At 52.0% G+C, this 16,512-nt stretch overlaps 2 protein-coding genes across 3 annotated transcripts in view; one reads left to right on the forward strand and one right to left on the reverse strand.

Moving 5' to 3' along the window:
• GC (GC vitamin D binding protein) overlaps positions 1–2,812 on the forward strand; it is a gene marked incomplete at its 5' end in the record, with an annotated part of 4,533 nt that extends 1,721 nt beyond the window's left edge. The window contains 8 exons of the mRNA XM_082482432.1: positions 79–211; positions 370–464; positions 785–914; positions 1,031–1,233; positions 1,679–1,811; positions 1,932–2,029; positions 2,298–2,430; positions 2,538–2,812. Of these exons, the coding sequence (XP_082338558.1) occupies positions 79–211; positions 370–464; positions 785–914; positions 1,031–1,233; positions 1,679–1,811; positions 1,932–2,029; positions 2,298–2,430; positions 2,538–2,591 (979 nt within the window). The 3' untranslated portion in view covers positions 2,592–2,812. The remainder of the gene's footprint in view (positions 1–78; positions 212–369; positions 465–784; positions 915–1,030; positions 1,234–1,678; positions 1,812–1,931; positions 2,030–2,297; positions 2,431–2,537) is intronic.
• A 7,024-nt stretch (positions 2,813–9,836) lies between these two features.
• The window catches only part of SLC4A4 (solute carrier family 4 member 4), a gene marked incomplete at its 3' end in the record, with an annotated part of 159,107 nt that continues 152,431 nt past the window's right edge, over positions 9,837–16,512 (reverse strand). Inside the window, exons 23-24 of one of the 2 annotated variants that reach the window (XM_082482028.1) lie at positions 11,250–11,329; positions 9,837–10,008 (exon numbers count right to left, since the gene is read on the reverse strand). In XM_082482028.1, the coding sequence (XP_082338154.1) occupies positions 9,903–10,008; positions 11,250–11,329 (186 nt within the window). Of the gene's footprint in view, positions 10,009–11,249; positions 11,330–13,258; positions 13,356–16,512 lie in introns of those variants that run through there. The other variant, XM_082482027.1, reaches the window with a different exon arrangement.

A 16,512-nucleotide genomic window follows, 5' to 3' on the forward strand; every position in this document is an offset into this window, starting at 1 on the left:
CCTAAAAAACCCCACATCTGCACCCGAGCAGCCGTTCCCGGCGTGCCGGGTCTCCTCCGCTCGCTGCCTCTGCCGCAGGTTTCTGCACGAGTACGCCAGCAGCTACGGCCAAGCGCCCCTGCCCGTGCTGCTGGGCTCCACCACCACCTTCCTCTCCATGGTCTCCACCTGCTGCATCTCCCCGACGCCCACCGCCTGCTTCCTGAAGGAGGTGAGCTCCTTCGGACCACCCACCTCGCCGCCATCCTCGCTCCCCCGGGGGAGCCCAGCGAGGACCCTGGGATGGCCCCAGGAGAGGTGGGTGGGAAAGGTTTGGGTGTCCCTCGGGCGATGCCTCCGTCTGCTTTTTTTTTTTTTTTTTTGTGGCAGAAACTGGAAAGGAAAACCCTCTCCCTCCTCACCCTGATGTCAAACCGGGCTTGCTCCCGCTTCACCGCGTACGGGAAGGACAAAGTCGCCCTAAGGTAAAAGCGGGGAAACGGCCTTTTCTCTTGGGTGATGCTGGGAGCCCGCCCCCATCTCAAGCTCCTGCTTGCAGGCAGCCTTCGCAAAGACGAGTTTTAATTAATTACAAAGACGAGTTTTAATTAATTAAGACGTGAAAAACAAGCGCGCCGCGTGCGGTGGTGCGGCGCCGCGGAGGGGCAGAGCGAGCCCCGCGGCTCCCCACCATCTCCCCGCTGCCCCCATCTCTCCCTGGCCAAACCCCTCCGGGGGGGCCGCGGAGAGGGTAAAAGGGGGAGCTGAGCCCCCTGAGCCCCTCGTACGCCCTGCCCCTGCCCAGCTACCTCACCTCGCTCGCCCAGAAGATGCCCGGCGCTTCCTTCGAGGACCTTTTCCCCCTGGCCGAGGACGCCGCCGAGGTGTTTTCCCAGTGCTGCGACTCGCTGGCCGAGGACTGCATGCAGAAGAAGGTAGGGCAGCCGGGAGCCCACCCCAAAAAACACCTCCTGGGGGCTTAGGGAGCGGCCCCCCCCCCCCCAGCTTCGGGGAGCCGAGCCCCGCACACCCTCCGCTGCCCTCTTCGCAGTTATCGGAGCACGCGGCCAAAGCCTGCGGCGCGCTCTCGGCCCGGGACGAAAGGTTTGCCGACTGCTGCGAGGGGAAAAACCTGGTGCAGAACTATTTCTGCATCTCGGCCTTACCGCCGGCGCCCGCCCCCAAACTGCCGGAGGCGCAGAAGCCGACGGAGGGGCAGCTGTGCGGCGAGGAGGGGGCTCGCCACGCCGAGAGGTGAGCGGTACCCGCGGCGCGATGGGCTGCTGACCCTCCCCTTCTCCTCGTTAACACGGTTGGGTTATTATGGGGATAAGCCGGGGAGCGTCCCCTCTTCCGTCGGGGCCGCAGAGAGGCGCAGAGCAGCCCCCGTCCCACGCTGAGCAGGTCACCCAGTACAACTTCTCCTGCAAAAGAGGTGACCGCAGGTTTGCGCCGGCAGGAGATGACGGAATCCTATTTCTGCGGGATGCTCAGGTCGGAGAAAAACTTTCTGAACTTGACAAACATGCGCACGCCCCAACAAAATTACAGCTATAGCACCGTTTGCTCCGTCAGACGCTCCTGAAAAAAAAAAAACCCAACAAACCAAACCCCACCACTTGATGTTTAAATGGGAACAACTCATACGACTCATAACGGTAATAAAAACTCCTACGGTGACTCGTTTTCCCTGCTCCAGGTACCTGTTTGAGCTGGCGCGGAGGCACACCAGCATCCCTGATGCTTTCCTCGGCAAACTATATGACGCCTCCGAAAAAGTCCGGGGAGAGTGCTGCTTTGCCAAGGACACCCCCGCCTGCCTGGACAGCAAGGTGAGGGGCAGGGACGGCTCCGTTGGCTCACCCCGCTCTCCCCACCGGGCCCCACGTCCCCCCCCAAAAAGCCGCAGAGGCTTTTCCCAGCCTGGTGACATCCACTTTTTGGCCACCCAGCGCCTGCTGATGGGAGAAGAGCTGCCCCCCTTCCTGGAAAAAGCCAACCAGCTCTGCGGGCAGTACACCCAGTTAAATTTCCTCGACTTCAAGAAGAGGTAAGCCTTTGCCCGCTCCCTCCCTCCCCCCCCCCCTCCCGCCAAAACTGGATCAGTGGGCGCATCAGCCAAAATTCTGAGGATGCAGGAAAGGAGACGGTGGTTATGAGCCTGAATAGCGGGGAAATGGGGGGAAGCACTAAACGCTTCGTCCAGACGTGCTTCCCCCCCGCCCCACAAAAAAAAAAAAAAAAAAAAAAAAAAAAAGCCGTATGGGCACGTAACGGCCCCGGCTCCCCTCTAAAACCCGCCGGTCCCCACGCCGCAGGCTGCGGGAGAGCTTGGCGCAGAGGATGCCGCGGGCCGGCCCCGAGCTGCTGGGGCGGCTGGTGGAGCAGCGAGCCCAATTCGCCTCCACTTGCTGCCCCTCCAACTCGCCCCCCCTCTACTGCGCCGCCCAGGTAAAGCCATGGTGTGTCCCCCCCCCCCAAAAAAACCGCCCCCAGCCGTGCCGGCGGCACCCGGGGCTGCCCCTCGGCTCTTTTCCCACCCCCCTTTTATTTTGCAGGTGAGCTCGGAGCTGGGAGAGACGTGCGATGGGGGGTCCTGCCTGCTGGGATAAGGTGCCCGGGGGTGGGCGGCTGCGGGTCCGGCACGCCGGCATCGGGGACCGCTTCTCCACTCATGCCTGGATGGAGGTGGAGGGTTATGGGGGGGTCACGGCTGTGCACCCGGGGCTTTTCCTCGCACGGGGAGGTGCCACCGAGCCGGCGGCTCCCTGCTCACCCGCCGGCGGCACCGCCGATGTATTCCTACAGCCGCAATAAAGACTTAAAACAAGCACCTTCGCTGCTGCTGGAAAGGGTTTCTGCACCCCCGGGGTGGCGGGGAGGGCTGGGAAGGGGCACGGCACCGGCTCCGCCGGCAGGAGTGAGGACCCACCTCTAGCCCCGGCAGCTAAGGGTTGACAAAATGAAGCAAGAACACCAAAACCACTCACCAAGTGCGCCCAAAGGCGGCTGGCTGTGCCTATGCGGATATTCAGCGAGCTGGAGGCACGAGCCCATCACCCGAGACGGGGCCTCTGGGCACCCCCGCACCCCGCTCCAAGCACCCGCCGAGTTTTGGGGGTGCTGCGGGTGGGAGGCAGGAGGAAGGCAAACCCAGCTGGGAAAACAACGGGAAAATACTCTGAGGCCAAATTTGGCAGTTTTTTGTTTGTTTTTTTTTTCCTGGAGAATGAGTTCAAAACACAGCAAGGAGAGCAAATAACGCAGCACGGGGTGGAGGATTAACGGGCAGCGTCAGGGGAAACCAATTTAAAGCTAATTAAGGCCCCAGAGTAATTACTTTTAACAGTAATTACAATTAAAAAATTGTTTTCTTATCGTCTCCTGCTACGGGGAGCGACCCACATCTCGTCCATTCACACGGCGCTGCCGTCAAATCCTCTCCCCCTCCCCGGGGACATCACTGCGTACGTAGATGTGTTTCCACCGCAGCTTCTGGCCCTGGGTGGGACCCGAGGCAGCAGCTCCGGGCACCAACCGCGGTCACCGCCGCGCGTCGGGTCCTGCCCGCGCAGAGGGCTCTATCCCACCGCTCCCCTAAAACCCGCTCACGTCTCCGTCAGAGCGAAGGCGTTGGTGACCCGCCTGAGCTTTCGCTGCCGTCCGGCGTGGCGTTTGCATCCGTCACGTTCGGGATGCCCGTGGTAAGGGCCCACAGCCACAGCGACCTTCCGGATTTCCGAGAAAAATTGGAGAAATACAATCAAGCCAGCCAAGAACATCTCCTCTGCTGTGCGCCTCTTTCTAGGAAATGTGCTGAGATATATATATATATATAAAAAAACAAACAAAAAACCCCAAACCAACCAGCAGTGCTTATTATCATTGCAGCTTTCCAGGCGAGACGCGCGCGCTGCGGTACCCCAAGGGGATTCCCTAATGCCGACAGCGCTGGAGAGAGCGGAAAGCCAAGGCCAGGCTCCCTCCGGAGCAGCGGGCATCCCCTGCCCCTTCACACCCGCACCACAAAACTTCTGGCCAGGGGTTCCCTCTACACGTTTTGGGGGAGCGGGCGCCACTCGCTGCTGCGGTGTGGCAGCCGTCACTGCTTACGTGGGGACCTTGTGTAGGGCGGGGGGGACAAACTGACCCAAAAAATGATCAATTGCTGTTAAAAAAAAAAAAAAAACAAACCAAAAAAAAACCCAACAAAACAAAACAATTTTTGAAAAAAAAATTATTTTATTAAAAATGCTCAATTTCTGGGAAAGCCCAGGCTGCTCTCAGCTGGGGCCACCCGGGAGCGCCGACTCGGCCAGCAGATCCCGAGGGATTCCCAGCCAGACCTCCGCCAGCCCGGGCAGAAACCACTGTCTTTTTCTATTCTCCATTGCAGTGTGGCTTTTTATTCTTTTTTTTTTTTTTTTTTTAAATTTTAATTTTGTTTGCTGGGTCTCCTTCCTCCTGCCCTCGGAGCCGCAACGGGCACCCGGCGGATTTGCCTCCTGAGCAGTTTTATCCCCAGCAGCTCTCTAAGCCATTTCCAAAGATATGAAAGAAGCAGCAAAGTCCCTCTTTGGGGTTTTTTGTGTGTATTGTTTTTTTTTTTTTTTTTAAAAAAAAAAAAAAAAAAGACATCCTTGTTGCTCACACCGACCCTTCCTGGCCTTCTGCCCGCTCATCACCCAAACCTCGGGGTGATGGGCAAACCTCAGCCCACCTCGCCAAGCCCGAGACAGACCGTACCCGGAGGCCGGAGCAGGCGATGCCACAAAGACAGATTGAAAAAAAAAAAAAAACCAAAAACCCAAAAAAAGCCACCAAAACCAACCAAATCCCTCTGCCGGGCAGATACCATTCCCAACCGCAGCCTAATAATTGCCCGGCTGGAAGGGCAGTAATTAAGCAGCAACGGCGCGGTGGCAGGACGGGAATAACATCGCTGGAAGCTTCCAGGCCGGGAGAAGGGGGCTGCGATGGGCAAAGCGTGACGGGAACCTCTCCAGAGGCTAAAAACCTTTTTTTTTTTTTTTTAAATCAATTACCAGATCCATAAAAGCAAAAAAAAAAGAGCTTAAAAGTATTAGTTTTACTTGCCTCCGAGACGCACGGGGCTGTTTGCTCGCCCAGCGACTCCTTTCCGCAGCCCTTCAGGCCAGAATTTGCTTTTTTGGGCCAGCAGCATCCCCGCCGTCGTCTCCAACTACGCAAAAACCCAGCAAGCAAATGGCCTCGTGCCACCTTTTAATGTCATTTTTCTTTTGTGTTGCGTACGGCGCTATCCTAAAATGAGCAGCAAGTGGGGTGTTCTTTTTGGTTTTTTTTTTTTTTTTGCCTTGACTCCCCAAAATCCAGACTCAGCAAAAAGCTCTGGCCAGCTGGCAGGAGCTAAACAGCAATTTATGAGGGAGGGGAGCAGCTCGCAGGTGATGCTCATGCCCAGCTCGCCCCCAGGGCTCCCACCAGCTGCAAGGAATAAGGGATTTATTTCCCCGGGGGATAATCCCCGTACTCCGGTGCAGAAACAGCCGCCCAAAACGTAACGCAGTCCCAAAATGCCACTAAATGCTTTCCACACCGACAAACCGGGAAAGATGCTGGACCGGGAGAGATCCTTCTGCTGGGGGTCCCACCAGCAGCAGGACACGGAGCTGTTGGAGCGGGGCCAGAGGAGGCCCCGGAGATGCTGGGAGGGCTGGAGCCCCTCTGCTGGGAGGACAGGCTGGGAGAGGTGGGGGGGTCAGCCTGGAGAAGAGAAGGGTCTGGGGAGACCTCAGAGCCCCTTCCAGTGCCTAAAGGGGCTCCAGGAGAGCTGGGGGGGGACCATACGTCAGGGAGGGGAGCCGTGGGATGAGGGGGAATGGTTTGACACTGACAGAGGGCAGACTTAGATGAGATATTAGGAAGAAATTCTTTATTTTTAGGGTGGTGAGTCCCTGGCGCAGGGTGCCCCGAGAAGCTGTGGCTGCCCCATCCCTGGAGGTGTCCAAGGCCAGGTTGGACGGGGCTGGGAGCAACCTGGGCTGGGGAGGGGTGTCCCTGCCTGGGGCAGGGGGTGGGAAAGAGATGATCTTCAAGGTCCCTTCCCACCCAAACCATTCTGTGATTCTATGATACAACCTAAACTCCTGTTTGGTTTATTAAGAAACATTCCCTGTGTTTTTCACATGTGTTTGTGGGACCTTTCCAAAGCATCCTCTCCTCTGGAGGGCCGCCGAGCATCTTCCCTTGGAAATGGTGACTATGACAACAGTGATACAGAGATTTCGATTCAATCAAACACGACTGACTATATAACGAGAAAACAAACACACAAGCTCTCCAATAAATGCATAAAGTTACTTTATTTTCAGTATACATTTAATTTTGAAAAATATAAATGCTAAAATATCTCATCATCTTCATCTTTTGATTCCATAAAAGTCACAATAGAAAGCTTCATAAAACTGTAAAATACTATAATGTTATAAGGAATTTCATGGTTTATATTACTGGAAAAAAAAATCATTTTAATATATTGAAATGTTTTCTGCTTTTTTTTTTCCTTTTTGTTCCACCATCTTGATCCACTTCATTTCATCCTAAGTTTTTATTCTTTCCTCCAAAGCAAATACAGACTTATGAGAATTAAAGACAATAATAAAAGTATCTGAAAGTGCGTGTTGATTCAAAAAAAAAAAAAATAAATACAAAGATGTTATCGGCTGCGACGACAAAGAAGTGTGGGCTACAGAGGCAGACGGCCACCACGTTCCCGGGGCCGGGACAAAGCTGGCTGCGGCTGGGTGGCTGTCACGGGGGGGGTCCCACCAGGAGGTGGGACCTGGTGTGGTTTTGCTCTGGGCAGTGCGTTTCTCATGGCCGCCTCCCATTTCGGAGGGCTTCGGGTCAGCCTCCACTCTTACTCCCGGGATTTTCCCACAAAATACCAAATTCTGATTTAAAAGTCTTTTTTTTTTTTTTTTTCAAAGGTCTATGAAGTGTGGTGACACTCTCCTCGGGACGCCCGCAGGCTCTCTTCCCGGCCCGCCGGCTCCTGCTGCCAGCAGAGCTCTCTCTGCGTTGGGTTTCGTTTTTGTTTTTTAAAGGAAATACCAACAAAAGAGACACAACCACCAACGAAGCGCTGGTGCCAGGCACCAGGACGGGAAACGCTTCCAGCTCCCGTCACCAGAGTTGGGTGTTTGTCATGGAAAGCCACAGAAAACTTTGTCCCGCCCCTCCAGCAACGCTCCCCTCTGTACAACAGCTCCCTCGGATTAAAATAAAAAAATAAAAAAAAAAAAGAAAAACAGAGAGAGAGAAAGATCTAGATCAGCAGTCAATACATTTCAAGTACATTTAACACGGTTGGAAAGCGGAAGACCTCATTTTTGGGGAGACCCATCACCAGGTGCCAGCAGACGGGGGGGTGGGGGGTGGGCGCAGTGCTCTGCCCGTGGAGCAGGAAAGCTGCTTCTCTCTAATTCATCGGGTTCGACCTTTCCTCCCTCAGTTACCGGGATTCCTACAAACCAAAGGTCTGGGCAAAACACAACGAGCTCCCGCGTTCTCCGTAGGCGACGCTCGAGTCCGTTTCCTCTTTAGGAGCCAGGGGCTTGTGTCCACCGAGGGATGGCAACCCTTGGTTGAAGCCGGCGTTGCACGTCCCAGGTTATCTGTCCTCCAGCTCGTGGGGCCATCACGGAGCTGTTCCTTTCCGGGCCGCTTCCGACATCTCCCCAGCCCTTCCGAAGCAGGTCTGGGCTGGGTTCCCGGGACGCCGATCTCGAGAGTCAACATACGATTCACAGAAGCCGAACCCGAGAGCCCCGGAGAACGAGTGGGGGAATGTACGGAGGTGTGTGCACGTGCGTGTGCTGCGCGGGCGCCTCTACGGCTCCAACGTCTTTCTGCAGCAATGAGCGCTTCCAGCAGGCCAAGCTCAAACTATCACGGTCCCTATCAACTCACCCTTCAACCTCAGGGTCGATGGCCAGCTGCTTCTACAGCGCGGCTGGGAAAGGAAAGAATAGCCCTATTCTGCACCTCCCCTTGCCGATACGGCTCCCACGAGCGAGCAGATGCTAAAATTTGGCATATAAGGTCTCAGCACCATCATGAAATTCTGTCTACTCAACCAACAGGGACTTTGGTTTCGCAAGGACAAAAGCGGCAGCGAAGTGCCTGTCCTCTGCGGTGGGATTTTTCTCCATTGGGGAATTGGCCCATACAGCTGGGCTTTTTTTATTTCCTTTTTTTTTTTTTTTTTTTTTTTCTCTTTTTTTCCATCAAGCTTTTAGTGTGCTCCGTGTAGCCCTCACGTTTCCTCCAAGAAATTCCTAGGTGAAGCCCAATTTCCCAAATGCACGTCTCCATGCACACACAACCACATACTCGTACCTGCTACAGAGAGAAAATCATCTCTCCCAAGGTGGTATTTGCCCACTTGGTTTAAAACCAAAAGCCTGGGGGTGCCCACGCCCAACCTGCTTGGGCTCGACGCATCGCCCCGGACGGACGGACACGTCTAGGGCCGGGCAGTCAAGATTTAGGGCAAATTCTGCAGATGATGGTAAAGTGATGCGGGATGCTAGAGGATGCGGGTGTTGGTGAGCCTGGTGAATAGGAACGTCGGGATGAGCATCCCAGTGGGCCACCTTCAGCCGTCCTTCTCCTCCGTTGCATCGTCACCGTGCCCGAAGCGCACCCGGGGTCTTCCCATGTGTACGCATACACACACGCGCACACACCAGGGTTTCCAAAGGACGTTGATTGGAACAATACCGCGTAGGAAATCAACAACGTGAATACAATCAGCATCTGTCCACTGACGGCGGTGGCCGGTCAGTATTTCGCTTACCACCGTTACATTTAAGACTCTTCCTAAATTACAAGAGATTTAAGTTACATCCCCTCTCCTTCATAGTAAAGTTAGATTATTTATTTAAAAAAAAAAGAAGAAAAGAAAAGAAAATAACCCTAAGTAAAACAGATGCTTCAGAGCAGAAGGTGTTAATCAGACTGATCATCCAGCCCTATGCCATGTCCTGGAGATTGTGGTGTGGTGTCGTGGTTTTGTTTGTTGGTTTGTGTGGTTTTGTTTTTGTTTCTTTTTTTTTTGTAAAAATCACATTATATATGGTACAATACATTTTTTACAGAAAGCCTGGCATCTAGAAATAAGAGGTAGAACTACTCATAACTATACGTTTCCTGCTGCAGGAAAAATTCATTTTTCTTTACAGTAATTAAAAAAAGGTTAAAAAAATTGACAAAAAAAAAAAAAAAAAAAAAGAAAAAAGAAAAGAACTCGTAGGTTAGGCCCCCATAATTTAAACAAAATAATCTAGGAAAATAACACTCTTCAATGTACCTGACGGATTAAGTCCATTAAAGTGTTTCTTTAAAAAAAATTGCATAGGAAAGGGACGTTTCGAAACGCGTGCTACAACGACGGCAACGGTTTGTCTGTGCTGGGAGTGAAGTACCTTTTCCTTTTCCTTCCTGCGTTAACTACGAGTACAGGCTGTAAGAGCAAGTTAGTATTAGCAGCACGTTCCAGCATCTTCGAGCAGCGTCAGCGAGACATCGAATTAGCCTGGAGGGCGGTTTTGTTCCGCCAGACGACGGGCCGGCAAGCGAAGGAACACCGATTCCCAACCGGGGTCACGCCAGGCCCCCGGCATCTCCCGCGGGGATGCGACATCCTTAATACTTCCGCCCTCTGCTTGCCAACCAGCGAGGCGCGGGCACGTCGAAGCGACAGAGAAGGCAAACCCAGTCGTGGTCAAGCGTGGGAGAACGGGGGCGAGGAGGGAGGAGAGGAGCTCTGGCAGGGGCAAGGACGTCTCATTTACCTATGCCGGGCGGGGAGCGGAGAGCATTTTAATATTTGGCTAGTGACAAAACAAATTCCGTAAAAGATTTAACAGACAGACAAATTACAAAGTAGTTTCTGTTCCCTTGCTCCTCCAGAAATACCCATTGTCTTCAGGCTCAAGGTCTATTCTAATTTGAGGCACAACTTTTACTGGAGTTCGTGGAGGGCTGCGAAGAAAGAGAAAGAACGGGGTTAAGGGCGGGCGCTGCCTCCGGGCGTCTCAGCCGCCCCCAACGCCGTCCCGTCCGCCGTGCCCGGGGCTTCCGCCAGCACAGCCTCCCACGGGCCAAACCCTGGGAAAAAATAACCACCTACAACTCGGGAGAGAAAACCGGCACTTTACGAACGAAACAGAGGGGCAACCGGCGTAAAGTGGGAAAACCCCAGATCCTGGGACTTACTGGGACAGCCGACAGGCATCTCGAAATGGAACAAGCGCTCGAATCCCAGAACCAGTTCCCGCGTTAGCTCACACAGATACCCAGTAAATAACCCCCACAGGCAGTGGCTACACACAGCTGGGCTGAAAATAGGGCCCCGCGCATCACGTCAGATAGTTTCCATGAGTTGGTCTAAAGAGGGCTCGTGTCAGGAGGTGAACCCACCCATTTCACTGACTGAGGAGCTTCAAGCTCCAAGGTGGCCCCCAGGGGCTGAGCCGGGGCGGAGCTCTCAGAAATTGTGATTAACTCTTCCTTGCTGCAATTTCAGGTTATTATTTACTCTATTCTCCACCACAGACATGGGGCAAGGGATTACTTCCTCTTCGCAACATGCTGGTACAGGACTGAAGGAAAGCGTAACAGCAATTTTCTCTCACTGTCCATCTCCCCTTTATTTTTTTTGAGACTAAACAGTCACAATTAATTCCCCCCCCCCATGTATTTTCTAGACTCTTCCCCATTGTTCCCCACCTTTCTTCTGGTGTAGACCCCAAAGCAGCCGTGGGCACTGCAGCTGGGGGCTAAGCGAGGCCGGTGGAGCCCGCAGGCTCTCCGCTCCCCGTCCCAAGCCCCGTAGGGCCGTGTTGGCAACCAACTCCGGATGGATATTAGGGAAAAATTCTTCACCGAAGGGGTTGTCAAACACTGTCACAGGCTGCCTGGGAAGCGGTGGGGTCGCCATCCCTGGAGGTATTTAAAAGCCGGGCAGACGTGGTGCTGAGGGACGCGGGTTAGTGGTGGGCTGGGCAGTGTTGGGTTAACGGTTGGACCTGATGATCTTAACGGTCCCTTCCAACCGAGACGATTCTATGCCGCAACCCTCCGCGGGGAATTTTCTCAAAGTGCTTTTTAAGAGTTTCCTATGGGGGACAAAACCTCTCCCTCGCTGACTGTCGGTATACTGAGGGGTAGCTGAGATGCTTTTGAGGAAATCGTGACCAAGCGCATTTTTGGGGGTTGCTTACCTTGGCATGGTGCGTGACCGAAGAAAAGGAATTGTATCAGCATGACGTATGGCGTTCAAGGAATGTTGGTAATTTTTCTCCTGTCGGGGAGAGGGGAGAAAGTCTCGTTTGTCACTGCTTGCAGCACCGATGGCTTCTCAAGCTCAGTCTCTCCGCTACGCTCTCGCCTATTTGGCAATGCTTTTTTTACAGCTGACTGCCCGCCAGATGGATTTCACAGCTGGTAAATAAGAATGCTCCTTTACTCTCTCTCTCCCCTCTGAGATAAAAACCCCTCGAACTGCCAACGCGACCAAAAGACTCATTTCCCAAGACTTTCCCCCCCCCCCCTTCAGGTCTTGACACTTACCTTCCGTCTACACCTCTTTGGTTACCCTGTGCTCCTCACTGTCGCGCCCAACCTCCCGGCGAGAAACGAGGCGGCTTGGTGCCCGTTAGGGCTTTCCTTTCCTGACCCAGCATGGGGAACCGTACTCTCTCTTAATAACAATCCTATTCTTGCTATGGCTGAAGGAAAGCTAAAGTTAGCAGCACTGTTGGTAATGTACTTTGAATCGCAGAACACGGTTATATTAAAGGACAATACCACGGTGTTGCTGGATTCCGGGTACTTTTTCTAGTCCAAGGGCTTGATTGTTTTATTTTATTTTATTTTTTTGTGTTGTTTCTAATTAAAAAAAAAAAAAAAAAGTCAAATCAATTACTGGATTATAAAAAGGTACCAATACGCAAACCATCTACTGCTGGGCTCACGGGCGATTTAGCCTGCGTTGCCTCCGAGGGCATTCCAACGCAGAGGTTTGCGGCGGAATTAGCTTCTCCTGGACTGTTTCAGCCTTGGAGACGTTGAAAACGGTGCTTCTGATGATAAAATCCTGTGGAACGGCATTTCGGATGCAGCGTGCTTTTAGCACGTGAGGGCGGTTTCAGAGGAAAATGAGGAGGATCCGTCTGTCTGTCCCGGGCTGACTTCGCTCCCTTATCCGTGAAACCCTGAAACTGTCTATAAATAGTCAGGGAAACGTCTCGTTCTCTTTGGCTTTGTTTTATAATGCCGATCTCTGGGTGTTCCTCTAGTCTAAGGACCTAAATATCGGTGGGTTTAGGTCCCACTCCTAGCAAGCCCCAGCCTCTCAGCAGGACTAATTTATTACTACCGCTTGCGTTTCTCCCCTCCGCTCTCACGACTAAAGAGCCTGTTTCTCTCCAGACGGCACCCACCGCTCACAGTATTTTAAAAAGTCAGCGCAAAGGCAGAAAAACCCCTAAGGTCAGCCGTTAATTCCCGATTCCTCACTTAAAAGACTACAATACGGAAAGCGAAAATGACTGAAAATGAAGATCGTCATAATCGATTACGGATCTCAACGTAAGAAACCACAAAGAAAGCGAACAGCACAAAAGCAAATCACCTAAGAAGGGAAATACGTTAATGGCCAACTGATCACTGCCTTGTCAGTTTAATGCGCAATGCCGATCAATGACGCGCTTAATTACGCTTTTAAGCGCTGAATTTTGCAACTGCTTGGCACCTAAGGGAACAAACAGTAACGGGGCAGCGATGCGGTTCAGACATGCTGCAAATCCAGAACACCGGGCTCAGAGGGGAAAAAAATAAAATAAAATCAAATCAAACCATCAGCAGAGTTAACACAAACCGGGAAAAGTCAGGAAAGCGAGGAGGAGAGAACGAAGGGCCAAGAGATCTGTTAGTAGCTGGATAAAAGCGCTTAAGCTGGAGGCACCGGAAGGAACAACATCAATTTCGTAACAAGCAAAGAAAAAGAAAGCTCACAAAACCAAAATCGGTCATAAATCAGAAGCCTGGAAATTAAAAAAGAGGGGGGGAAAAAAACCACAGAGAACAAGGCAAAGTACTTCTCAAGTAACAGGAAAGGTGGGTTGGTTTGTTTTGTTTTTTAAAAAAATCACTCTAAATATATATATATATATATTTTTGTACTGCAAGTCAGAGTCAAGCAGGCATGCAAGAGGTTAGTTCTACTCACTGTCGGCAGGTTTGCTATCACTTAGGAAAGGTTCCTGCTCCATGATGTCCATTGGTATTTTAATACTTGGGACTTTTTCTGAGTAGGGGCAGTCAGACTGTGAAAGAAACGTGTAAAAGATCTTAGAATATTTTCACTGCGCTCTCTCTTATCGTCTCCCGCAAATTAAAATTATCCTTCGCATAGTTTCTGTAGGAAGGAGGAAAAGAAAAGAAGAAAAAAAATAAAAAATAAAAAAGCACGGTCCAGCTTAGTTGCCCGCTGCCTTCCACCGGTTCCCCACTGCACCCCCCCCCTTTCCCTCTCCCGTCACGCTACGAAAATTAAAACAGATTGGAGAAATGACCTTGCGGAATTGTTGTCTTCCCCTTTCCCCACCTCACCAGCTCCTTGCCCCCCAGTTTACAAGACAGCATCCCATTCAGCTTGGAGCCGGCTGCAGGAAACACAGATGGAAAACCCATTGGTAGGCAGAAACCGCAGCGCGCTGGCTTCCGTCAAACCTCACCAAAATCTTTTATCCTGCTGTGATTTCCATAAAACCCCTTTTTCCTTCCCAGTTGCTCTACGAGGATGAGGATGAGGGCCAGGGCACGATACGGCAGAGGTTCCTCAAGGTGGGCTGTCTCAACTCCCCCATTTATCGAAGTCGAGTCAAACCCAGTCTCAATTACAGTAAAATAGTTCATCAAACCCAGGGCCCTTGTAGGAATTCAGCGCTCCCGGCCGGCCAGGAGAAACGGCCAAGAAGAGGCAAAAGCGCAGAGCGAAGCCGCACACGGAGTGCCCCGGCGGGATTTATACCCCACTGGCTTCAATAATCCACCAGCTTACGCTCAGTAGAAGGTACTTGGAATTATTTTCGCTTTTTTTAAAAGTAAAAGTAATTTCTTGTAACCCAGGAGAGGCTGATACTGCATAACCCGGCAAAGGAAATCACGGTGATATTTGCCAGAAACGGTAATACATCTCTGTCGCTGGAGAGAAGGAGACGCAGCACCGAGCACAACGCTGGGGCGGAGGGAGGGAGACCTTCAAATCGGAGCAGGAAAACATGACAGAGGCCAGAGAGTTGCTCTCCCTGGATTATTATTATTATTATTATTATTATTTTTTAAATTATTTTTTAACATAATTGACAACCAGCGCAGTATTTCGTACTCCGATAGCAAAACGTTTCCTCAGGAGGACTTTTACAAGGCCGAGAGATAAGCGCAGCTCAAATGAAGATGATTCTGCAGAAAAGCGCTGAGGCAATAAAGCCATCCCCCAAATCCCCCTCCCTTTGGGGCCGGGGGTAAGCAGAGCCTGCGGGCTGGGTAACCCCCCCCCAGCGCACCACCGTTTCAGTGCTAATAGAGAAATGTGAGGGGTCTGCGGGACGGCCACGCTGACGCTCAGGCTCTGCTTCAAACTTCATCATCTAAAAGGAACAGAGAGACAGAGAAAGTATCTGCGGTTGGCAAAAACGCCCCGAAGGGGAGAAGAGACCATCACACAGCGCTTCTGACTGAAACTAAACATACTAGCCCAAGATTTTTTTTTTTTTTTTTTTTTAAATCTTCTGGCCTTTCTTGGGTCATGCATTTTTTGACGTAAAATCCGAGAGAAACCCAATGTGCCAGAGTGTTCCTGAGGCAAATGCAGCAATTCATTGCGCTAATCCCTACTTCGTAAAGAAACGCTGGAGGGAAAAGGGGTGAGATTACTGAAAACCCTTCTCTGCAGCTCCTTTTTCCCTGCCCCCGATTGCTAGCAAAGCCCCAGGGAGAACTTCAGGTGAGTCCTAACCAGTGCCGCCAGCGGTCTCCGCGGCCGCCGGGCTGTGCCGTACCCGTTCCTCCACCACCGCTTGCCTTCGCAATTCCCTTTGCTCAACTCTGATGGGTGTACTGCCCCCCGAATCCCACCGGATTAGCTCGGTGGGGGGCATATTTCTGGAAGGGAAAGGGTGAAAATAATCAAAGCAATAATGCCGAGCGCTTCACATTCAGGAAGCCGGTAAAAGTAAGTGCTGGAAAAAAAAAAAAAACAAACAACAAACCAAGAAGAGTTAAGAACCAACACTTTGCATAAATTCTCTTACCCATTAGATCAATTACTGTACCTGAAATTTAATAAAAAGCCTGAGAAGAGAGGAGATAGCTGAAAACATACCGGAGATATGGGAGCCGCGGCTCAGGACAGGAGGTTGCTGGATTCAAATCGGTCAAGAGGAGGGGATGGCGTCAAACCTTTGCTGACTATTCACTACGTACAGGCATTTTCTCTCGTTTCGGGAAAGGGGAGATTGCTGTCTCAATTAAGAGCCCACCTTCCCAGCTGGGATCCAGCTTGATTTACCGAGGCGTGGATCCTGGCTACCTCCTGCAACGCCGCACCCTCGCCCAAGAACCACCTAGTTTTGTCCCTTGCAGTGCGTCCTGGTTTGAGGACGTGTCCATGCTCTGCTTTAGATAGCGTATGTTCTTTAAAGAAACGCCTTTGCGTATTTTCTCATCGGAAAAACCCAACTTTGTTGCCTCCAGCAGAGATCTGCAGAGGTGTTAGACAGCTCTCACGTAAAGGACTTGGGTTCTAGCTCGACCTCCACCAGGGACCGAGGTACCCTCTTCTGTCCTCCCAACCTCGAGCAAGATGAGGCATCGGGGTGGTCTGGGGGAACTCCTGGAGCTGCCACCTTCCTCTCGAAGACACCAGATGTATTATCTAACCCACAAGGAGGGCCGATTCGGTAGACGTGCTCAGTGCAGAAGGGATGCAGACGATCCCCAGCAGAAACCCTCCAAACACACAGCGGGGCACCCTCGTCCCACCGTGACCTCTGCCTACACCAGAGGAGAAGCCCTTCTTCGCAAACCCCGGACGGCTACGTGAGCAGAACAAGTGACGCTGTGCTTACTGCTCTCCACGTAGCCCGAAATTATTAAAGCCTGGCTCCCTCTCCACCTTGCACAAGGTAATGCTGACGCTGGCAGCCGGCTCTCCAACGGCAGTTCACACTTGCTATACCAAGTGCTACGTGATTGGGGTGTTTAGCACTTCGATATCAATTTACGGGATTTGAGTTTACGCTAGACCTGGGGAGGAGAATGTTTAAAGGCGTGAGGACTGCTTTTCTTCTTATTATACATACAGTAAAAAATAGAACAGTCTAAGGCACGTGGATCTGGTCTAGTCAGGTCACCGCGCTCAGTAATGACGCAAGCGGCTACGTTTCACTATGGTAGGGCACGCCGCAAGCTGAGGTAGGA

This window comes from Vanellus vanellus, assembly GCF_965231255.1.
Source record: "Vanellus vanellus genome assembly, chromosome: 4".
Classification (NCBI taxonomy): Eukaryota; Metazoa; Chordata; class Aves; order Charadriiformes; family Charadriidae; genus Vanellus; species Vanellus vanellus.